The sequence below is a fragment of the Diceros bicornis genome, chromosome 7 (genome assembly GCF_020826845.1).
Source record: "Diceros bicornis minor isolate mBicDic1 chromosome 7, mDicBic1.mat.cur, whole genome shotgun sequence".
Classification (NCBI taxonomy): domain Eukaryota; kingdom Metazoa; phylum Chordata; class Mammalia; order Perissodactyla; family Rhinocerotidae; genus Diceros; species Diceros bicornis.
The window spans coordinates 9,475,118-9,498,958 of record NC_080746.1 but is presented as its reverse complement, the minus strand read 5'-3'; the positions used below and the strand labels follow the sequence as shown (position 1 = coordinate 9,498,958).

Genomic DNA, 23,841 nt, shown 5'->3' with positions numbered 1-23,841 from the left:
TTTCACAGATGAGGGACCTGAGGCTCCACGAGATGCAGGACCTTGTCAGGGTTACCAGGCCCGTGACCACAGAGTCCAGATCAACCCCAGTCTGCCTAACCCAAATCTGTGGGTGCTATAGAATGTAAGGGTTCTAAGCGGTTCAGGCTGCTTGAATTTTTTATTCCTGGCTCCACCACTTTCTAGCTGTCTGACTTTGGGACCCCTAATTTAATCTGTCTGTGCCTCAGTTTTCTTATCTGTAAATCTGAAGAAAAGAGGACTACCAGAGAGTGTTTTACAAATTAAATGAGATTACGCACAATAGCTACAGAACAGCCCCAGGGATCTTTGACAAATGAATCCAATGTACCACTCCTCTGTTAATACCCTCCCAAGACTTCTCGTGGGACCTTGAATCAAGTCCAAGCTCCCGGGGTGGCCTGTGACTCCTACACCACCTGGCCTGTGTGGCCTCCCTGGCACCGTCTCCAATTACTTCCGGCTTGTTTTTATTCCTTACACCCGACAAGCCTCAGGGTCTTTGCTCTTCTCTCAATCTGGAACCTTCTGCCTGTTTGCCCCCTCATCCCCCATCCTTGCATGGCCACCTTTCATTTGGGTCTGAGGTCAAGAGTCAGCTCCTCGGAGGCCTGCTGACTCACCAGCCCCAAGGAAGCTGCCCGTCTCCCCCTGCTCTGCTGCCCTGTCTTGTTGGCCTCACAGTGTGTATCATCATTACAGTATCTTATTCATTTGTTTGTTTGTCACGGATCTCTCCCCACCTACTCCACACCCCAGGAGCACAGGGCTGTTGCTGCATTTACTGCTGCAGTGTGGTGCCTGAGGCCGTGCCCGGCACACAGTGAGCCCGCAGTCCCTGTTGGCTGTGTCTCTGCTGTCCTGCCCAGCCTCAGCGTGTCCCCAGAGGCCTTGGGACCCCAGCCTGCCTAGGGAAAGGGATCTTCTTCCTGATATGCTCTTCTTTTTTTTTTTTTTCCTGAGGAAGATTCGCCCTGAGCTAACATCTGTGCCAATCTTCCTCTGTTTTGTATGTGGGATGCCGCCTCAGCCTGGCCACTGACGAGTGGTATAAGTCCGCATCCGGGAAGCGAACCTGGGCCGCCGAAGCGGAGTGCACCAAACCTAATCACTAGGCCGCGGGGCTGGCCCTGACAAGCCCTTCTGAGGAGCAAGTAGGGGAGGAAGGAGGTTGGCTCTCCTGGACCCACACAGGGTTAGTCTTCAGGGTGACCTAACTTAGTGTTGCCCAGCTGCCCTAGATTTAGGAAGTGGGCCAAAGGGGGCAGGGGTCAGTTCCACAGAAACCACGCCTGCCAATAAAAAGGATATTCTTATGAGGTCAGAGGAAATGATACACAGAAAGATAAATTCAGATGGGCTGACTATGCCAGCTTCCCTAGGGCTGCTTCTGGCAACCCCCTATCTGTGCACACCCAGATCTTTGCACTGGGTTCTTTTTAACTTGGCGAGGAGGGGAGAGGAGGGTTAAACTGCTCTTCGCTAAATAATGTTGCTGCTAGCCCATACAGAGCTTTCATGTCGAGCAGAATAAAGGGCCCCTGCAGTTGGACACAGCTCTGCACCAGGCTGACTGGTTTGAAGCAGAGAGAGAGCTGGACCTCAGCCCGTTCTCACCCCCAGGCCTGGCTGTGCACACCCAGTGCGTAACTGTGCCCTGTGGCCCTGCCCCTGCCAGTCCCTATCCGTGGAGTGGGAATTGAGGAGGGACCAGAGGGCCCATGTCCACTGGATCTGTGAGGGGGCCAGGTGATGCTTCCACGCCTCCATGATAATGATCCTGAGAGCTGCTGTTTCTCAGCATGTCCAACCACCCTAGGACTAGGTAGTGCCGAGTTTTTATCCCCATGTGACCCAACAGAAAAGCTGAGACCTGGAGAGGTGACTTATCCAGCACTCAGACAGCTAGTGAGGTCCAGGTGTGTGAGCCTCCAAAGTTTATATTCCTTATGTGTTTCTTCTTCTCTTTTTCTTTTAGCAAGATTTTAGTTGAAAGTATGTCACAGTCACCAGTTTTAAAAAGTTAAACATCAAAAGGATATTTGATAAAAAGAAAGTCTTTCTCCCATTCTAGACCGTGTCCCCACAGCTGTCCTCTTGAGAGGCAACCACCTTCGTTTCTTCTGCATTCTTCAGAATACTCTGTTCCTATACAGACGTAGCCATGTGTGCACATAAGTCTTTTGTTAAAAGCACGTTTGGAGATAGAGGGAACACTGTTCTCCATCTGCCTTTTTAAAGTTGAATAATATACTTGGGAGATCGTTCGGTAGCAACATGCACAGATTTACATCCTCTTTTTCACAGCTGTGTAGTGTTCTGTTGTCTGTGTGGTGATGCGTCTAAACTGGTCTCTGTGGATAGATTTGCAAATTGTTTCCATCTTTTGCTGTCACAAACAGTGCTGGCTGTAACAATCTTGATAGAAAAGTTGGTGTGAACATAGGAGACTTTTCTGTACAATAAACTTTTAGCAATGGAATTTCCCGTCTAAAGGGGATTTTGATAGATATTGCCAAACCCTTTCAAGAAGGTCGCCCTGGTTTTCGCTTCCACCACTGGTCTGTGAGAGGGCCCCTTTTCCCGCCTCCACTAGCATTGTGGGCTCTCAGGCCTCTGGAGCTTTGCTGTCAAGATAGGTAAAGAACAAGTCTTTCCTCTGTGTCATTATACTATATACTGTAAACTGCATATTCATGCCCTTAGCCCATTTCTCTATTTGATTTGTTGACTTTTTTCCTTACTGATTTCCATGAGCACATTATAGGCTAAGGGAATTCACTGGTCTGTAATGTATATTGCAGATACTTTTCCCAGTTTCTTGTTTGTCTTTTAATTATTCATTTTTTTCTCTCTCCCCTGCTCTGTTTGTTAAATCTTTATGTTGTTCAATTTATGCATCTTTTCTTTTATAGCCTCTGACTCTTTGTCTTAAAATCTGTACTCCCTCTTTTCTTTTCAATATGAAAATATTTCAAAATATTAAGGATAATAGAATCCCATGTGACAATCAGCCAGATTTACAAATGTTAACATTTTCCTATATTATGTCAGATATTTTTAAGAAATGAAATATTGAAGAAGAGAACTAAGCCCTGCCCCGACAATCCATCCCAATTTCCTTCATCTCTTCCTAGAATGTAATACTCACCAAAAGTTGGGTGACCGTATTTTTTTTTTTATTCTGTTAGCTCACACACTATGTATATATGTGTTGTGTGTTTTTAAAGTTAATGTATGTATCTTTTTAGAACACTTGTTTTAAACTTAACATCATGTTTTCCGGTTTATCTAAATTGACCCATTTAGATTAATTTCTTCAGTTTAAATGGCTGGTTAGTATTCAGTTGTATGAATGCACCACAGTTTATTCCCTCCACTCATGGACATTTAAGATGTTTCTGTTCTTCTGCTGTTGCCACAGTGCTTCAGTAAACATCCTTAATGGGTGTACTCATACAAGGGTGGGTTTCTCTGGGCTGTACCTGGATGTGGATTTATTGGGTAGTAAAGTGTGCACAACTTCAGGTTTATGAGATATTGTGAATTGTTCTTCTAAGCCTTTGTATCAACAACTTCCTACAAAACACATGCAAGCAAAAAGATTCTGTTTTGATTTGCATTCCCTGCTCACTAGTGAGGTTGAACATTGTTTCATGTTCTTCAGGTGTTTGGTTTTAATCTGTGAATTACCTTTTCCTGTCCTTTGCTTTATTCTCTTTGGTTCCTTGGTCCTTTTCTTTCTTTTTTTTTTTTGTGAGGAAGATCAGCCCTGAGCTAACATCCATGCCAATCCTCCTCTTTTTTTTTGCTGAGGAAAACTGGCCCTGGGCTAACATCCATGCCCATCTCCCTCCGCTTTATGAGATACCACCACAGTGTGGCCTGACAAACGGTGCATTGGTGTGCGCCCGGGATCCGAACCCGGGCCGCCAGCAGCGGAGCACGTGCACTTAACCACTATGCCACAGGGCTGGCCCCCTTGGTCTTTTTCTGACTGATTTGAAGGAGTACTGATATATTGAAGTATTTATTGATTATATGCCTTCTCTCTGACTTGTCCAAGGCTGAAACCCTACCACCGGCACCACTGTCTCTGCATATGGCCAAGCAGCTTTGTGAGGATCTTTTCTGCAGAGGGGGCACTGCTCAGCAGAGGGGGTACCATTTAAGAGAGGAGTCTGATCAGAAGGCTAGGCACCTTCTCTGGGAGACGCTGCACCCGGACAGAGAGAGAGTGGCTTCTCCAGTGAGGCCTCCTCCCTCTCCCCACCCCGTGCTTCTCTGCACCCTATCAATGTACCCTGAGTCTGGCCAGTACATGGGATCTGCGTTTAGTGCAGGGCAGAGTCTGGGCGGCAGTGCCCCTCCCTCTCTCCCTGGGCAGGTCTGTGTGACCTGTGTAGAGTGTGCAGTGGACCCAGCGTCCAGGAGGAGAGGTGAGTGTGGATGTGGTAGCTGGTGGGCACTGTGGTTGCGGACGCCTCCCTTTGCTGGGATGGGGGAGACTGTGAGTGGAGAGGGGCTGCCTCGTGCTGGGGGTGGCCTGGACCAGGAGTCGCCTTCAGCTCCCAGGGGCCAAGTGCTTGCTCTGGGCCTGGCCTGTACTGAGGCTGCTGGCTTTCGATCCCGGCATGAATTTCGAGGCTCACACACCTCCCAGAACTTGCTCTTGCTGCCTGCCTTTCGCAGATGAGGAACCTGAGGCTCTGAGAGATGCAGGACCTTGTCCAGGGACACTTGGTCCATGACCGCAGAGGCTGTGTCCAGACCCTTTTCCTCTGCCTCCAGGAGGCCAAAGGTGCTTTGAAGTCTGGGGATGGGTGGCTGGGGTCTCAGGCTGCTCCTGTTGCGGAGCAAGTAAAGAGGAAGGGAGGTTTCCTGAGTAATAGGGCCTCTTCAAGCCTGTAGCTCTCCTGGGACCACACAGGGTTTGTTGGTTGACGTCAGCTTGTGGTGTGGTCCAGCAACCTGGGAGCTGGTAGTGATTAAGGTGTGTCAAAGAGCTGGCGATGGCCAGTTCTCCAGAAACTACACTTTCTTGGTGATAAGGGTGTGCTATGAGCACAGCGACATGTGTTTGGCAAGAAGTGTGGCACTTGGTGGTTCTACCAGCTCCCAAGCTGAGCCGCTAGCAAGCCCCTGGCACCTTGTATGCCCAGGTCTTTGCAAAATAAGGGTCTGGGTTGTTTTAATTTGATGAAACTTCCTGTTCATACTTGTTCTGCTCATTTGCTCATTCATTGAGACATATGTTCATTTCACTATTTGTCAATTGCCTACCCTGCCTCAGATATTAAATTTGGTGCTCGAGATATTGTGGGCATAAGAAGTCCCTGCTTTCTTGGGGCATACAGTCTCGTGAGTACAGGAGACAGTGTGGTGTCATTGAACAAAGGTAATTAAACAGGAAGCGAGGCGAGACAGGCTGTGGGGCGTGAGGAGGCTTCTAGATTGTGTAGTCTGGGACCCTGTGCCGGAGGAAGCATGGAAGGGAGAGTGGCCAGGGCGAGGGGAGGCTGGGAGGGAGGTCTGGGCTTGGGTACCAAGAGTGATTCCACGTCCCCCAGTATTATACTCCAGTCAGCCCTTGCCTGACAAGGACTCAGGTGTGAAATTGTTGGCACTAACCCCACCCTGCCTCTGTTCTCAAATGGGGGTGGGGTGTGGAGGGGGGCATGCCAGCTGAAACTCTTATTTTGGGGGAGGGGAGGGTGTGGTTAACAGGAAGTGCTGGTGAGGCTAGGGGTCATCGGGACTTTCTCAGTCCACTGGACAGTCAGTTGTGCATAGTGTAAGGTTCAGTCTTGGCTTCTGTGCTTTTGATCACAGAACAGACTGACCGAAAAATAGTATTTTTTTAATGATGTTTTAATCTGCCCCACATTCTACACAGTTGCAGCTTTTGGGTTCCACCCAGCACACGAGGATGGAGTACTGGTAAGAGTCAGTATCACCGAGCATTTCCTGTGTGCCTTTCCTACATTATCTTGTTTACCACCACTGTGAAACAGGGACTCTTTACCTCCAGTTTACAGATTGGGAAGCCGAGGCTTAGGGATGCTATGTGGTCTCCCCAAAGTCACATGTCTGGCAAGTGTCAGAGGCAGGGTTCAGTTCCAGTAGCCAGTCCCCTGGGCATAGCTCTTGGCCAGAGGGGGAGAGAAGGTTGTGGTGAGCCACTTCCATGTGACCTGTTGCCAAGCCTTACATGGCCATCCATGGGGGCCCTGGGAAGGAGTGGTGTGTGAGGCGTAGCCCCAAGGCCAGGCCTGTGCAGGCGCTGGGGCAAGATGCCAGGGTCCAGAAGAGGTTGGGTGTGGACAGAGTGGAGTCTGGGCTGATGGGCCACGTGGCAACCGTCACCTTGAACTGTGCCTCCACACCCAGAGCCCTGACAGCCCAGGTGGAGGTGCACGGAGGCCAGAGGAGAGTGAGGTCTTTTCGATTCTGCCACAGTTGAGCCGTTGGGACAGTGCTCAGCGTGGCGGTGAATCAAAATGACCAGGGCCCTCCTCAGGCCTCTCAGACCCCTGATTTTGCCTTCCTGAAGTGGAGTCCAGGAAGCGTGTGAAGCTTAACAAACTTTCCGGGTGCCTCCAGTGGGGTCTCTGAGATTGTCCAGCCCAGCGCTGCCCAATAGAATTGCAATGGGAACCACAGATGCAAGCCACATATGTAATTTTAAATTTAAAAAATGTTAATTTAGCCACATTTTTAAAAAGTAAAAATAAGGAGGTGAAATTAATATTTTAACCCAATATAGCCAAAATATTATTTTAATGTATGATCAATGTAAATAATTTTTAGGTGATGGTTTACTTTTTTTTGTACTAGGTCTTTGAAATCCAGTGTGTGTTTCCACTTACAGCACACCTCAGTGTGGACCGGCCACACTGCAGTTACTCTATAGCCACATGTGGCTGGGAGCCACCACATGGGACAAGGCAGGGCTGTTGCAGTCCACCATTTTCAGAAGAGGTATCCGGAGGCCAGAGAAGGGGGGGGACTGGCCATACTGGTGATGAGCTGGGTTCAAGCCCCAATTCCAGTGGTGCCTTTAGCTTTGGCTGCTTGGGGCCAAATTCGCTGCTCCTGGGTGAAAGGTATGAGGAGGGAAACGCACCTGGGAACCCCCCTGCCCAGGAACCTAGGGCGGGTCCACTGCCGCAGCACAGTTTTCCTTTCTTTGTCCTGGGCATAAGCTTGTACTATTGATTCCGTACCGTCACACCACTTCAGCTTTCTTACCCAGAGAATGGAATTCAAAGCTTCTGCCCCACCCGGGCAGACATCAGAAGTATGATTTTTCAAGTGGCTTCCTGTGGTGTCTTGTGACTGGCAGCTGATCCAATGTTTCCATACAGGAGGCTGAATTGCCAGGCTGTTTGGGGTACCTGGTTGGGGGGTAGCCTGTGGACCCCAAGGGTGGGGAACAGAGAGCCTTCCTGCACCGCAGCGGGAAGCCTGTCCAGCCCCTTTTCCTCCAAGCTTGGATAGCCAGAGGGACGCCCCCAGCCGCCCACTCGTGGGCCCTGAGGCAACTTGTCAGTCCCTCTGCCCTCTGCTGCCTTACATGAGCCTGGGGCCTGGGCAGCCTCGCTCCCCACTGGGCGTGCTGTGATCACACTGTGCTGCTGTTCAGTGATGGGGAGAGGGCACAGTCTGCCGGCTGTGTCCAGGCAGGGGCTGGGCCAGAGTGGCTGGAGCGGGGATCTCACCTATTGCTATTGCCTCTTTCCCTCTTGCTCTACTTGCTTGTGGCCATAATATCTCTGACAAATAGATCCATTTATTAATTCAACAAATGTATATTGAGAGCCCGCCGTGTGCCAATCACTATTCTAGATGTTGGTGATATAGCCACCAACCAAACAACTACAAAAAATCATTGCAGGCAGGGGAGGGGAATCTGGAATGTTGGGTGTGTGTGGAATTTTTGATGGGAGGTGGAGAAGGTGAGTAAAGTGCTGAATGAACAGCTCTCCGCCTATGTCTAGGGGAAAAGCATTCCAGGCCGAGCCAACAGCCAGTGTAACGGCCCCGGAGGAGGGAGTGTGTCCGCCTAATGAAGAAATGGTGAGGCCCATGTGGGTGGAGCAGAATAAGTGAGGGGAGAGTTGGGAAAAGAGGGCAGAGAGGGACTGGCCGGTCCATCACTTGCATCCTTAAGAGTCAGAGCAAGGATTCAGGCTTTCTCTCTACGTACGTGAGGAGCGCATGGAGGGCTTTTGAGCTGAAGAGAAGTGGTACGGATGACTGATCCGTTCTGGAGAATTGCAGTGAGTTGGTTGACCATCTGCACCTAAGAGTGATTGATTCAAGTCGATTATAACCCCACGGGAGAACTCGCATGGCCTGTGTCATCTTGCCTTACCTAGCAGTTGCATTAATTTCATTAAATTCACGGTCCAGCCTGGTCCCCTCTGGAATATTGGCAGCAGACCCCAAGCCGAGAGGAGTCGCTGTGAGTTGGCTGACGCCACGGAGATCCACACGCCTTGACGGGCTGGAAGCGTAGCCCTAGATGCCTGAGGTGGAAGGTGTGTGTGCAGATGCAGTACAGCGCTGCTCTTAGGTGCAGAATGGTAACCACACAAGTTCAGGGCCCGGGAGACCTGGCTTCCCAGCTGTGGGATTTCAGTGCCAGTGCCAGTGGTTGACCTGACTGTAAGACAGCGAACACATCAGGGAAGTCTGGCGTCCAGATGGAGGGCCATGGTCGTCCTGCGGATACAGCTGCGTGCCTTGAAAACATGCTGGAGAGCTTCCAGAGGGGCCCCGGGCCTCAGCAGGCGGGAGGGCTAGAGGCCGTGTCTCATGAGGCAGCCTCCCTGGGAAGCAGCGCGGAAGGCTCCTTATGGCTATTGTAAGATTCGAAGGACTTGATGTGATAGAGGGTCAGCTACCTCTAGTTGCTCCAAAGGCAGCATGTGGACAATCCGGGGATCTTGAAGGTGAGGGGGCCATTACTTCACAGGATGGTTTTGAGGCAGCAGAGGGTGGGGGTTGGGAGTGTGGGCTCTGGAGCTAAGTGGCCTGAGTTCCCTCTGTCCCTCTTCTCACCAGCTGTGTGACCCCAGGTGAGTTGCTGACCCTTTTTGCTCCTCAGTTCCCTCTCTCCACAGTGGAGGTAATAATAGTGTTTAACTCGGAGGGTTGAGATCATACATGGACGGCCCTTAAAAGTGTCTAGCAGAGGGGGCCAGGCTGGTGGCATAGCGGTTAAGTGCGCGTGCACCGCTGCTGGCAGCCTGGGTTTGGATCCCGGGGGCGCACCGACACACTGCTGGTCAGGCCATGCTGTGGTGGTGTCCCACATAGAGTGGAGGAAGATGGGCACGGATGTTAGCTCAGGGCTGACCTTCCTCACACACACACACACACACACTAAAAAAATAAATAAATAAATAAATAAAGGTGTCTAACAGAGTAGTTCTCGGCATCTGGTCATGTTGGCAGACATTTTGAGTGTCACAGCTGGGGGTCCTACTGGCATCTAGTGGGTAGAGGTCAAAGATGCTGCTAACCATCCTGGTGCCCAGCACAGCCTCCCACAACACTGACTTATCTGGTCCCCAAAGCAATGGTGATGAGGTTGAGACCCCCTGGTGTCACACAAGTAAGTACACAATACGTTTCAGTTATTAATAAAGGTTGTGATACATTTTTGATCTTATTACTTGTGTATCAGATGTTAAGAAAACATCTGCTATATTCTAGGCACTATAACAGAGTGGAGATATAAAGAAATCCTGGACCACAGAGGTCATAGTCTCATGGGCAAAATATGAAAACATATAATTAATTGTATAATATAAAATTATATTATGTGATGAAGCATCTTCTGTATTCCAGGTACTCTGACAGACTCTTGGTATAAACAAGTCCCCAATTTCAGAGGTCAGAGGATAGTAGGCAAGACATGAAAAGCAGTAATTATATAACATGAAATTATATTACCTGTTAAGTGCTAAAATCACGATATAAACTATTTTGTGGGAACAAAAACATCAGTTGCTTAGAAATGTTGGAAAAGACTTCGTAGAGGAGGGGCCACTTGAGTTGATGCTGCAGAAGGAGTAGGACTGTGGAGGCGAACAGGGTGGGGAGGGAATTCCTGGTGGAGGAAAGCCTGTGCAGAGGTGGGGCGCGTGGAAGGAAAAGGTGGCTCCTGTGCTGTGCTCAGGACGAGGGTGGGAGTTGCACCTGCAGAGCATGTGGCCGGAGTTTAAAGGGCCCTGGTTGCCTCAAAGGAACTTGGGCTTTTCATTTAAACAATGGGGAACAGTTGAAGCAGGAGGGTGGTTTGACCTAGGTTGTTTCTCAGAAAGATACCACGTGGGCAGTTCCGGAGAAGGGGCTTGAGTGAGGAAAAACTTGTGGTAAAGTGACCAGTTAGGAAGCAGGCAAGTTGGGGTGGGATCTAGAATCAGTCTGTGGCTCAAGAAGAGGAGATGGAGGGCTGCATTCTGAAGTGTTTCTGAGGCTCTAGACTATGTGGCCTTTACACTGGGGCTGGGTTTTATAAAGCTTTACATCCCAGTGCCTCCCACAATGCCAAGCATTTAGGAGCTCAGCACGTGTTCGCTGGAATGAGAAAATAGGGGTAGAATCAATCCTATTTAGAAACTATTTAGTAACTATTTAGTAACTATTTAGTAGGGATGGTGTGATAGGGAGGGAGATGTTGGAAGACTGAGTTGATGATACTGTGGGGGCTGGGGGAGATGGGTCCAATTTTGGACATGTTAAGTTTGAAGAATTTGAGATCATCCAGGAAGGATGTGCAGCAGAAAATTAGAAATACTAGTATGGGATCTCAGAGAGAAATTAAAGGGCTGAAAATAGCTTGAATCATCAGGGTATGCGTGGTAGTTAAGCCTCTGAAAATGAGTGAACTTGTCCTGGGAAAACTAGCTGGGGAGCGCAGAAGTTCAGGGACAGACCTCTGGAGAATGCCAGCACCTAAAGGAAGTGGAGCCAGCACGGAGACCGGCACCGGGGTAGGAGGAGAACCCGGTAGGTTTTGATGTAGAAGCCAAGAAGGAGGCATCGGCTGACAGTATCAAAGGCTTGAGAGACCAGTGAGGAGTGAAAATAGACCTTTCTCAGTTTTGACAATTAGGAGGCCACTGAGGCTTCAGCAAGAGTGATTTCAGCATAAAAATAAGGGTGGGAACCAGGGGTGGTGTGGGGTGGAGGAAGGAGGAAAGCCGGGTGTGGCACAGATAAAGAAGTTTCACCGTGGGAAGTAAGGAGGGAGATGCAGGGGTGGGCGGAGGAGGAGACAGAGGCAGGCGGGGGTTTGGTTTTGTTTTAGGAAGAGGGAGATTTGAGTGTGTTTATAAGTCAGAGTAGAGAAGGGAGAGACGGCAGAAACGGGGCAGAGGGGGATCACTGATGGGGAACAGTCCTGGAAAGATGAGCGGGACTCAGTGTCCAGTGGAGGGATTACGAGGGAGCAAGGGTGCCAGGTGAGTCTGGAGGTGGCAGGCAGCTCTAGCTTTTCCCTGTAGAACTGAGGGACAGTGACATTGGTTATGTGCCTTACTCAAGGCCCCTGAACCAGTAAGAACAGAGCCTGCGCTTCTGCCCCCACTGTCTTCCATAGCCCTTCTAAGCCATATCCTTTTGATGGGCCCCAGGGCTCCGTGGGGCCTGGCGTCATGCTGTGCCCCTGGGGGTATCCAGTTCTGTTCCTCTTGGTACAGTGAGCACCTGCTGAGTCCTCGCTGTGTGTTATGCTGTGTGTGCTGGGGCAGCAGGGGGCAGGGTTGCTGCTTCCATGGGGCCTATTTCTTCACCCCGTGCCCCCGCTGTGCCCTTCAGCAAGTCCTGTGGCAGAGTCACCAGCCTCACTGCGGCCAGGGACACCACGGTTCTTGGCAGAGCACCTTCCTGCCCTGGGGTCAGCTTTGCCTAGTGGGTTGGGTGCACTGGTCTCCTTCGCAGCTGGTGGCAGGTAGAGGTTGGCACACCTTGGACATGAAGGGATCAGATTCCTGTTCTCCTACCCAGGTACCCAACAGTGACTTTTCTCCTGTCCTTTTGTACCCAGGATTCCAGTCAGTAATGTGGGACAGCTGCTGGGAGAAGGCTACCAATTGTCCTGAGGCAGCAGCCAGCCCAAGAAGCCAGTGCTCGTGGAATGTCTGGGGGCTGCTGAGTGATCCTCTTGGCTCGGCCCAGCAAGGGGAGGGGTTGGACTAATGAAATCTCTGCCGGGGTATCTTGGAGCAGGCCCTAAGACTAGCCAGTCTCCTTAGCACAACACCAGCACAGTTTGGGAACAAAGACATACCAGTGCAAAACTTTATTAGTCAAAGAAGGGCTGGTTGTCTTGTCACTCAGGACTGGGACCTGTCAGCACTGCTCTCCTCTGACTGGTCTCCTCCACGGAGGTCAGGCCTATAGCGTGGCTGAGTATTTGTCTTTCAGTTACTGTAGAACACGCTTTATGTGGTGTTTTCCATCTTGGCTGCATGTTAGAATCACAAAGGAGGTAGGTTTCATTTTTCTCTTACCAATTCCTGGGCCCCGCCCCTCACCAATTAAATAAGAATCTTGGAGAGTAGGGCCTAGACATCTCTATATTTTTAAACTTCACAAGTGATTGTCTTGCGCAACCAATGTTGTGACCTAGTGATAGGAAGGGAGATGAAGTGAGATGGAGTGGATCCTGATCACAGAAGGAAGATGGAGAGAGAGCAGAGGGTAGGGGAGGCTGCAGTTCAGAAAGGCATGAAATGTTAGAGCTGGAAGGATCCTCGTTTAGAGCTTTGTAATTCGCTGTGGTCTCAGCCTAGCAGCAGGGCACCACCTGGGAGCTGCTTAGAGTCTGGATCTACCCACACCCATTGAGTCAGAATGTGTACATTGGACTTTGAGAAACCATCATCCCGACCAGTGGTTCTCAACCGTGGCTGCACATTAGAATTGCCTGGGGTGCTTGAACAAATTCCTGTGCTGCACCAGACCAATTAAGTTAGCATTCCTAGGTATGGGACTCCTTTTATTTTTGTTTTTTTTAGTACCCCCAGGTGATTCTCCTGTTCAGCCAAGGTCAAGAACATCCGTCTTGACACTTGAATGTACATAGGATTCATCAGGGGATCTTTTTTTGGGAGAAGATTTGGCCCTGAGCTAACAACTGTTGACAATCTTCCACTTTTTTTTTTTTCTCCCCAAAGCCCCAGTACATAGTTGTATATCCTAGTTGTAGTTCCTTCTAGTTCTCCTATGTGGGGCGCTGCCTCAGCAATGGCTCAATGAGCCGTGAGCAGGTCTGCACCCGGGATCTGAACTGGCAAACCCCAGGGCGCCAAAGAGGAACGCCCGAACCCAACTGCTAAGCCACTGGGCCAGCCCCAGGGGATCTTATTCAAATGCAGCTTCTGATTTTGGGGGTCTGGAGGGGGCCTGAGATTATGCATTTCTAATAAGGTCCCTAGTGATGCCCATGTTCTGATCTGATAAATATATTTTGAGCCACAAGCATCTATTAGGCTAACTTCCCAGTTTTACAGCCAAAGAAACTGAGGATCAGAGAGGGAGAAGCAACTCGCCCAAGGTAACCCAACATGTTATTCTTTCCATACTATCTGAGCTGAGTGCTGGTCATGTGCCTTGCAGTGTGCTAGATGCTGGGGCTGCAGCTGGGAACAAGACAGACCCAGTTCCTACCTTCACAGAGCTCATATTCCAGTGGAAGAGACAGACAGAAAGCAAGCAAATAAGTAACTAAGCTAATTACAGATCAGGAGAAGTGCTGTGAAGGAGAAAAAGAAGGCGACATGCTGGGGGATGACTTGGCAGTGGCTGTAGGAAGGTATGGAAGAAGGCATGCCACTTTCGGAACAGTGGTTGGGGCAGTTACTAGAACCATGACTTTCATGGGAGTCGTCTGATTACAAATCTAGAACTTTTCTTTACTGGACAGGGCCATCCTCCATCCCCATTGGGGTTCATGGATGAGTCTCCTGACCCTACTGAGGACGTCTGACTCTGGTCCCCACCCCTCAGCCCCACCTGGCTTTCTCCTCCCCTTCAAGACTCTCATTCTTCCATGTTTGTGGACTCAGAGTGCAGCCTGGGGAGCAGAGTATTGACTCCATAATAGGACAGTGTTCAGGATAATTGATTTATGATTTGTGACAAAAACCAGGCCTCATCCAGATGCTGTCCCCTGCCCTGGAGAAATAATTTGAGGTTTTCCATTTATCCCCAAGAGAGCACAAACACTAGTGCTTCCTTCCCTGTCCTGATCCATCATAAGAATCACCTGGGCTGCTTGTGGAAATGCCTGTCTCAGGTCCCACCCTGGCTGACTCAAGCAGTCCTGGGAAAGGCCCTGGAATCTGTGTGATTCTTATGATCCAGATCATTGGGAACACAGCATGGATGGCAGAAACTGGTGTTCCTGTGCCTCTTCATGTGGCTGTGGAAGCTGCCGAAATTTCTTCCCTGGTGACTCCAAAGCGTGGCCCTGACTGTGTGATTGTAGGGACCTCTCTGTTTAAGTGCATGTAACAGCTCACCCTCTTCCGTAGCCCCGTCCTTACCATGCTGGCCTTTGCCCTTACCCGGAAGGGTCTCCCGTCTCCTCCTCTTTGACCACCAGACCCTTCCCATTCCCTGCACTCCCCATTCAGTCACCTCAAGGTGGTGAGGGCTTGGACGTGGTTTGCATTTAGTCAGAGTCTAGAGGGCTGGAGGAGGCCTCCTGGACCATCCCATAGCCCCACCCTCACCCCAGTGTCTGGCCTGAGTGGACCTGTTTGGCTGGATTAGAAAGAGATTGATGATGGAGAGGTGGGCCGTGGCCAGAACCAAAGGAATGTCTTGGATGGTGGAGAATAGATAAATTTCAGTTGCATAAAATATGAATCATACCTTATACAGTTAGCTTAACTTTCATGTAAAAAGACCCTCTTCCTGAGTCAAAATGAGGAGGAGGATGGCAAAAGTGAAAAAAACCATGCCAGGAAAGCTGGAGTAGGCCCCTCTGACATGGGACCTAATCTTTGAGGGATGGGACTTGGTTTCCCTTTCTGTGGCACAGGACCCACCTGGACCTCTGAAGATGCCTTTGAGGGGTTGGGGGATGTCCAGGGTGAGAAGGGCCACTCTCTGGATGGCCGCCCCGGAAGCAGCTTTGTGCTTTCAGGGGCTGGAGGAGGCAGGTGGTGGGTGTGTCCTGCTCCAATGTCTAGGTGGGAGTGTTTGTGGAGCCGACCAGACACCTGTGACTCCTACCTCCTAGGTGGCCCGAGGCAGCCGGGATGACAGCTCTCCCCAGGAACCCTGCTACCTGCTGAAAAACATGACCAGCAAGTCCCGTGAGTGTTGTCCAAGAGCTCTCTCACCCTGAAGGATGGGACCCCCCGAAGCAGTCTTCAGCATCATCCTGGGACCCCCTGGGGGTTATGGAGGGACAGACAGGGAGCCAGGGGCCCCTCTTTTCATCTTAAAGGACAGTGGAAATGGTCAGGTCCAAGCCCCATACTGGAAAGCTAGGGCCAGGTGAGGGCCAGGGACTGGGTCTGCTTGAGTTGGGGGTTGCAGGGGCCCAAAACGGGTCAGGTGAGAAGGTGGACTGGGGCTGTACCTGCCTGTTTCTGCCTCCAGCTCCTCTGTGCATGTGCCCTGTAGGCTGGAAGCTCCTGGCCATGTTGGCTCTGGTCCTGGTTGTCATGGTGTTATATTCCATCTCCCGAGAAGACAGGTACATTGAACTGTGAGTCCAACTTCCATGTCCTTCCATTGGTTCTTCTCAGGAACGGGGCTTAGGGATGGAGTGTCATCGGGTGGGGGACCTTATGGGGCAGGAGGGTTCAGAGAGCCCAGGGCATGACCTCTCCCTTCAACTACTAGCAGGAAATCCTTCCGTGAGGGTAAGTGGTGGCTTTGCAGGGGAGGGTCTGGGATGACTCCCCTGGGCCCTCACCCAGAAAGTTCAGGAAAAGGAACAGCTGGATCCTCAATTATTTGGTTTCAAAGTGGAACTTGGGTTGAGATGATTCCACCCTGCAAGTTGCTCTCCAGCACCCTGGGACCTGTGTGCCATGGGAGAAGGTGGAGGCCACCTGGGGTGCCCGCCCCTGGCCCCTGAGGTCTGATCACGGCTTATGCCTCCTCTCCTTTTCTGTCTCCAGTTTTTATTTTCCCATCCCGGAGAAGAAGGAGCCGTGCCTCCAGGGTGAGGTGGAGAGGAAGGCCTCTAAGCTCTTTGGCAAGTAAGTATGTGAGGCTGAAGGGGGTGGGGCAGGGCATGGGGTGAGCTGGGGTTGGGAGTTTCACAGGGTCGGGGCCCCAGCGCTGGCTAGATGGAGGGAACTGTATCGGTGGACATGGGTTAGGTGCAGTCAGTGAGGGAAGGAGAGGCCCTTGGACATGTATATATAATATTAGTCAGGGGCCTGACCCTGGTTCTGGCATGAAGATTAATCCCTTTCTCATCTCCACCTTGCTTTCTCCTCTGTGCAGCTACTCCCGAGATCAGCCCATCTTCCTGCGGCTTAGGGATTATTTCTGGGTCAAGACACCATCTGCCTATGAGCTGCCCTATGGGACCAAGGGGAGTGGTAAGTACCCACCTGGTGCAGTGGGAACGGTGGGCTCACCTTGGCCATACTGCTTCTGTTCTTTGCCATCCACAGTCCCAGTGTCCAAGTTCTCAGCCAGGCTCAGATGCTGGGGTCAGGGAAGGAAAAGGCAGCCAAGGCTTTGAGGATCAGTGGAGGGAGAGCTGGAAGCCTTTGGAACGCTAGCTGTTGTCATCAGCCCCTTCCAATCTGGTTCTTTTTGTAGAAGACCTGCTCCTCCGGGTTCTAGCCATCACCAGCTACTCCATTCCAGAGAGCATCCAGAGGTAAGGAGACGCCCACTTGAGTCTGAGCACCTTCTCCTTCCTGCCCCAGTGTGTAACAGTCATGGTCTAGCATCTCCCAGTGAGCCTTCCTGCCTCTGGTCCCCTGTGGCCAATTTGACCCTTCTTTCTAGTCTGCCTGTCTCCAGGGGAGGCAAGTATGCCAATCCCCACAGCAACTGAGTCTGGGCATCCGGGTGCCAGAGCAGGCAGAGGCTGCTGAGGGTATCACTGTGGCAACAGACAGGCCTGGGCAGCCAGCGAGGGGGCTCTGAAAGGGGGTTTTTTAATTGGTACTCCCCAGGCATCGTCCCTCCTCTCCTCTTTTCCCGCGCTCTGCTTAGTTTCCTCTCCCTTGAAAGCCCAGGGCTGCAGAGTTAACGTAACCATAAGCAGGACTCTTGGAGATGCCTGGTCCATGGGGACCAGGGGCTGAGGGGGCCTGGGAAGGGATCCTGAGCTGGGCACCGGGGCAGACCTGGGTAGGGGAGTTAAGTGGAACAGCAGCAGGGCTTCCTTCTGGGTCTGATCGCCCTCTTCTCATGGCAGTCTCAAGTGCCGCCGCTGCGTGGTGGTGGGGAACGGGCACCGACTGCGCAATAGCTCGCTAGGAGATGCCATCAACAAGTACGATGTGGTCATCAGGTCTGTATGACCGTCCCTTCCCTCTTCTGTTTGGGAGCAACCATAGACGGGCCCAGTGGGGCTCTAGGTGATGGGCATCCTCCTCCCTGCCTCCCAGATTGAACAACGCCCCAGTGGCTGGCTATGAGGGTGACGTGGGCTCCAAGACCACCATGCGTCTCTTCTACCCTGAATCTGCCCACTTCAACCCCAAAGTGGAGAACAACCCAGACACACTCCTTGTGCTGGTAGCTTTCAAGGCGATGGACTTCCACTGGATTGAGACCATCCTGAGTGATAAGAAGCGGGTAAGTGGGGAGACTGGGAGTTGGGGGTGTCGAGGCCCAGGGATGGGGACACTGCCTGAGTCAGGACCTCCTGCTCCACGATGTCTGCCCTGCACTCCTAAAGAGCTGCTGAGGGATGGTGTGAACGCGGTGTTCTGCAGGGCTCCAGTGAGCCACCCCAGCAGCCAGGGCACGCGAGCCTGCAGGAGTCAGGCGGCAACAGCCAAGGGCACCCCAAACTCGAGACTGCCTGGGACAGAAAGCTGCCAAAATATGTTTGCCAGTGAGAAACTTGGGAGCAGAGGAACTGGTCAGTAGTCATCTCCAGGCAGGAGGCAGGTTAGAACAGTTGAGACCTGTGTCCTTCCAGGCAGTCCCCAGAAAGTCTACTGTGTCTCTTTGCCATCCAGTCAAATGCTGAATTGTCCAGTCTGGTATTTTTGCCCAGTGTTTAGACAGCCCCAAACTCAAGCCCCTTCCATTTGTTTGGATATCCTTGGACGTGGGCAATGGTTGGACCCCTTATTCTACACACCGTGTCACCTGGCCTCCCTTCCTACCTTGAGGGCCTTTGGCATCACGTGGACCCCATCCCTGGCTAAGGACCACCAGGCTAGACTTGAGAAACAGGTCTTCACCCACTCTCATCTCTCCCTTCCAACTCCATCCCCCTAGGTGCGAAAGGGCTTCTGGAAACAGCCTCCCCTCATCTGGGACGTCAACCCCAAACAGATTCGGATTCTCAACCCCTTCTTCATGGAGATCACAGCTGACAGACTGCTGAGCCTACCAATGCAACAGCCACGCAAGATTAAGCAGGTAATGATGGGCTGCAGACAGGGAGGCCAGAGGGTTGGGGTCCTGGGTGGGAAGTAGGTGGGATGTTCCTAGAGGCTTAGGAAGCTGTGGAGGAGCCCAGGAGAGGAGAAAATAGTAACCGAGACCGCAGCTTGCATTTGAATAACACCTGTTCAAGTCCGAGGACCACAGCCTCAGGCGCACACCTGTAATGGGAGTTCGGCTCATTAGCTGGCTGCAGCAAGGGATGGCGCACACATTTGGAACCATGTGGCATCTCCAAAGTGGGGAGTGAGGGAAGAGTGTTTATAGGGCTTGGGGGCTGGAGTTAGAGGATGGTTTTGGCAGACACGAGTCAGAATTGGTAAACTGGGGAGTTGCTGGGACAGCCAGTGGTCTTATCTTTAGAACAACTTGAGCCCGTGTGGTTACTGTTAGGTCACTTTGTGATCTTATCTTGGAACATATTGGTCTGAATGAGTCAAGAGTTTGAGCTAGCAGCTTGTCTTGCTTATCACAGTTTGGTATGGTGTGTCAATTTTGGGAGCCATGGTGCAGTTTTGCAAGTTATGGTTTTGGTTTCAGCTCTCAGTGCCCTAGTGGCCTTCAGCTGGTGGGCTTGAACACACTTCGTAGCTTTCTAAGTACTTCCACACGTGTCTCGAGCCCTCGGAGAGGCTGTGTGGGATAGTGGACAGAGGTAACTAGTAGACATAGATGGGACTGGGCTGTACCACTTACTGTGTGGCTTTGGGCAAATCAACCACTTGGAGCCTCAGTTTTCTTATCTGTATGGTGGGAATAATATTAGTACTGACCTTTTAAGGCCATTGTAGGATTTAAAAAGATAATTATGGGGGCTGGCCTGGTGGCGTGGCGGTTGGGTTCGTGTGCTCTGCTTTGGCGGCCCAGGGTTTGCAGGTTCAGATCCTGAGCGCACACTGACGCACCGCTTCAGGCCATGCTGTGGCGGCATTGCATATGCAGAGTAGAGGAAGACTGGTACAGGTGTTAGCTCAGGGACAATCTTCCTCAAGCAGAAAGTGGAAGATTGGCAACAGATGTTAGCTCAAGGCCACTCTTCCTCACCAAAAAAAAAAAAAAAAAAAAGATAATTATGTAACAAGCCTAGCATGGAGATTGGTACATAGTGCATGCTCAATAAATATTTGCCAAATTTTGAATAAATGATTTTATTCTTTACTGAATATCTACTATGATTCAACTTCATAAGTTGAATACCTGCTGTTATGACAGCTCTGTGCCAGGCCCTAGGTTTGCATGCTTGGAGAGTAGGACATACTCCTTGCCCTAAGGAAACTTGGTCTAGCAGAATAAACATACAGGTTGCAGCATGTATGTGGCAGAATGCCCCAATAGAGAGTGTTCCAAGTGCTGTAGAATCTCGGAGGAGGGGCAGACCTCTGTTTGGGGCCGTCGGGGAGGTCCCCCAGAGGACGTGATATTGGAGGTGGGCCTTGAGGGGTCATGGGGCCCATCAGGCAGAGAACTGGGGAAAGGTCTTTCATTTAGCAAGACCAAACAGCTCCCCCTGGCACTGAGTTCTAGTGCAGGTGGAATTGAGGGGGAAGCAAGGAGGTGTTTTATGCCCCTGATGAGGGTGAGGCATAGGGTGAAGGCTGGAAAGGAAGACAAGAGAAGGTAAGGACCAGAATCAGCCCCTTGGTGATGGGAAGGGAAACGGAAGAGAAGGTCTTGGTATCTGTATTCGTTTCCTGTCACTGCCTAACAAATTACCACAGTTTGGTGGCTTAAAATAACACCCATGTTTCAGCTCATAGTTCTGTAGGTCAGAAATCCAGCACGGGGTGGCTGAGTTCTCTGCATAGGGTATACAAGGTTGAAATCAAGTTGGCAGCTGGACTGAATTCTTGTCTGGAGGCTTGGAGGGGATAATTTGCTTCTAAGCTCATTCTTGTTGTTGAAGGAATTCAGTTCCTTGTGGTTGCAGGACCAAGGCCCCATTTTCTTGCTGGCTTTCCGCCTGGGAGTGGGGGCACTCTCAGCTTTTAGAGGCTGTCTGCATTCCTTGCCATATGGCCCCCTTGTTCTTTAGGCCAGCAATGGCATGATAAATCCTTCTTGTGCTTCACATCTCTGACTTCTTTCATTTCTTTTTTTTTTTTTTTGTGAGGAAGACCAGCCCTGAGCTAACATCCATGCCAATCCTCCTCTTTTTTTTGTTGAGGAAGACTGGCCCTGGGCTAACATCTGTGCCCATCTTCCTGTACTTTATATGGGATGCCGCCACAGCATGGCCTGAAGTGGTGCGTCAGCGTGCGCCCAGGATCCGAACCTGCAAACCCCAGGCCGCCGCAGCAGAGCGTGCGCACTTCACTGCTTGCGCCACCAGCCAGCCCCATGACTTCCTCCATTTCTGATCTCTAGACCCAGATGTAAAAAAGCTCATGTCATTAGGTCAAGCCCACCAGGATTATCTCCCTATCTTATGGTCAACTGTCCCTATAAAGCAATATAACATAATGTAATATATCTCATAATAGTCCTAGGTTCCACACACACTCAAGGGCGAGGGTCATTGGGGGTCATCTTAGAAAACTGCTACAACATTTATTTTACAGGTGAAATTGGCAGATTTATGACAATTCTAGGTTTCTAGCTTGGACAACTGGGTAGATGGTAAAATGTTTAACTAATACAATGGAATACAGGAAGAGAGGAGAGTTTGGTGAGTTTAAGGAGCCCATGTCCAGGCAGAGCTGGCTAGAAGGCGAGGGAAATGTGGTTCAGTAGAGGACAGAACTGGATGAGGTGATGCAGAGGGAGTAAAAACAACAGGGATGAAACAGAAGGCCCAGGCAGGAAGTGGCAGATGAAACGATAGAGAGCTCAGAAAGGATGCTGGGAAAACCCATCGTTCAGAGGCCTGCCAAGGTCCAGGGCGTGGCTGCTACAGGGAAGTGGGCAGCTGAGGTGGTCTGGAAGGCAGGTTGTCAGAGCTGAGGAAGGTGAGATTTATGAGGTTAATAATATCACCTTGCCCATGCCTGTGGATGAATTAGGGATGGAGAAGGGAGGTCCTCATGGCAGTTCATAAGGTAGGGAGGAAAAGCATGGTGTCCCCACTTTACAGAAGGGGAGGGCCCACCCTCATAGCGGGGCACACAGCCCGTGAGTGTGAGAGCCCCAGGTCTTCTGAAAGAGGGGAGGTTTTCCAAGGTGGAGAACAGAAATTTTCCATTCCTTGAGTGAATTGCTTAACACTCGTAAGCCTCAGTTTCCCCAGCTGTAAAATGGGGCTAATAATAGTATCTACCTCAAAGTGTTTTTATGAGGACTGGATGAGATAATGTAGTGTCTGGCACATAGTATGTGCAAAAAGTGATAGATATTATTATTATCATTATTATTATTGTCATCCTGATTGCCAGCATCATCCCTAGAGGCCCAAACCCTTCCCCCAGATGTGTTGAGCTGGACTATCCAGTATGGTAGCCATGAGCCACATGTGGCTATTTAAACTTAATTAGTTAAAATTAAATAAAATAAAAAATGTAGTTCCTCAGCTGCACTAGCGCCATTCATGTGCTCAGTAGCCACGTGCTACTGGCAGCCGTGCAGGACCGCACAGGTGAAGAACAGTTCCATGGTAACAGGAAGTTGTGTTGCAGAGCGCTGGCCTGGAAGATGGGTAAAGGAGCAGGGCTCCCTCTAAAACCTTCCCCACCCCTTGTCACTCAGAAGCCCACCACAGGCCTGTTGGCCATCACTCTGGCCCTCCACCTCTGTGACTTGGTGCATATTGCTGGCTTTGGCTACCCAGACACCCACAATAAGAAGCAGACCATTCACTACTATGAGCAGATCACGCTCAAGTCCATGGCGGTAAGCAGCCCCTGCTTGCAAGCTGGGTGGGGTGGACTGGCCTGGGGACACTGGTTGAGTGAGTGGTGCCAGGGGCCCAGAGGTGGCTCACGGTGAGGTCACTCAGCGAGTCAGAACTGGAACTGAAGCATCTGGACTCCCAGGCTAGCGTCCTCTGTATTCGGCCAGGTTCTGTCTTCCTTCCCAGAGCCAGCACGGGGAAGGGAGCTCCCAGAAGCGTGGGGTCGTGGGGAGGGCCAGGGAGGCCCCTCGGAGTCCCTCAGTTTGCTTCCTTGGCTGTCTCCACAGGGGTCAGGCCACAACGTCTCCCAAGAGGCCCTGGCCATCAAGCGGATGCTGGAAATCGGAGCAGTCAAGAACCTCACCTCCTTCTGACTCAGACTGCGGCTGTCCCCATTGGTCTGCCCGCTCTGCTACCTGAGTGACTCCCATGCGTGGCTGCGGGGGTGCCCCGAGGCCAGCATGACCAGCTTGGACTCCCCCTCCGCTCTGTGGGGAGGGGTCCCAGGTCTGGCCAGGTCTAAGATGAGGCCATGCCCCTGGCTGCTCTTGTGGAGGCCAGATCCAGTGGGGGGAGGCCTTGGGCGGCAGGAGCCCCCCTCTCCACCAGCACCAGGAGGTTATTTAATGGGCTATTTAATTAAGGGGTAGGAAAGTGCTGTGGGCTGGTCCCATGGCATCCAGAAAAGGGGCATAATACAGTGTTCTGCCCACTTTTTATAAAAACAAAAGTGCTGGGCCCTCTAAGGCCTAGACCCAGAGCGGGCCTCCCAGGAGGGCCAGGGTGTCTGGAGGGGGTGGGCACCCTCCAGAGAGGGGCTGCTACCTCCCAGCAGGCATGGGAAGAGCAGTGGTATGGGGTCCAGGGAGAAGGGGACCTCTGCTAGAAAAGAGGTTTCAAACCTATCATTAAAGTATTTTTCCTAAAACGGAAGCAGTTTGAAACCCCATGTCCTTTCAGGTTGGGGAGGACTTGGGTGGGCAGGGGCCCCCTCTCCCAGCAGTGGACAGGCTTGGTAAAGACCAGAGGTGTCTCTGGGTCCTAGGGGACCGAGAGCAGGCCCTAGTCATTCAGGGAATAATTATTTCTTGAGTACAGTGCTTGGTGCCAGGTCATGCATTCTCACCCTGGCGTAGCAGGCAAGCAAGTGGTGGCCAGAGCAGCCCTATCTTCCAGACCCTCAGCCTGGCATCTTGCATCCCCGTTTACTTCCCAGAAGTAGGGAGGGGCAGGAGGATGCCAGATGGGAGTGGCAGAACCCTCTCCCGCCTCCCTTCCTCTCCCTTGCCAGCCTTTAATTTCTAAAACCTCATGCTGGGAGGTGTGTGTTTTAGGACAGGGGTGGAGTCAGACAAAGGAAGCCAAGTTTCCCT

General features: G+C 51.3%; 1 protein-coding gene across 6 annotated transcripts in view; it reads left to right on the top strand.

Annotated features, from left to right (window-relative positions):
- Positions 1 to 23,401, top strand: part of ST3GAL4 (ST3 beta-galactoside alpha-2,3-sialyltransferase 4) — a 35,301-nt gene extending 11,900 nt beyond the window's left edge. Inside the window, exons 2-11 of one of the 6 annotated variants that reach the window (XM_058544835.1) lie at positions 15,287 to 15,362; positions 15,652 to 15,760; positions 16,179 to 16,259; positions 16,510 to 16,607; positions 16,834 to 16,894; positions 17,441 to 17,536; positions 17,634 to 17,823; positions 18,478 to 18,621; positions 22,324 to 22,467; positions 22,756 to 23,401. In XM_058544835.1, the coding sequence (XP_058400818.1) occupies positions 15,347 to 15,362; positions 15,652 to 15,760; positions 16,179 to 16,259; positions 16,510 to 16,607; positions 16,834 to 16,894; positions 17,441 to 17,536; positions 17,634 to 17,823; positions 18,478 to 18,621; positions 22,324 to 22,467; positions 22,756 to 22,842 (1,026 nt within the window). In that variant the 5' untranslated portion in view covers positions 15,287 to 15,346 and the 3' untranslated portion in view covers positions 22,843 to 23,401. Of the gene's footprint in view, positions 1 to 15,286; positions 15,363 to 15,392; positions 15,547 to 15,651; positions 15,761 to 16,178; positions 16,260 to 16,509; positions 16,608 to 16,833; positions 16,895 to 17,440; positions 17,537 to 17,633; positions 17,824 to 18,477; positions 18,622 to 22,323; positions 22,468 to 22,755 lie in introns of those variants that run through there. The other 5 variants (XM_058544832.1, XM_058544831.1, XM_058544830.1 and 2 more) reach the window with 5 other exon arrangements.
- The last annotated feature ends 440 nt before the right edge of the window (positions 23,402 to 23,841 follow it).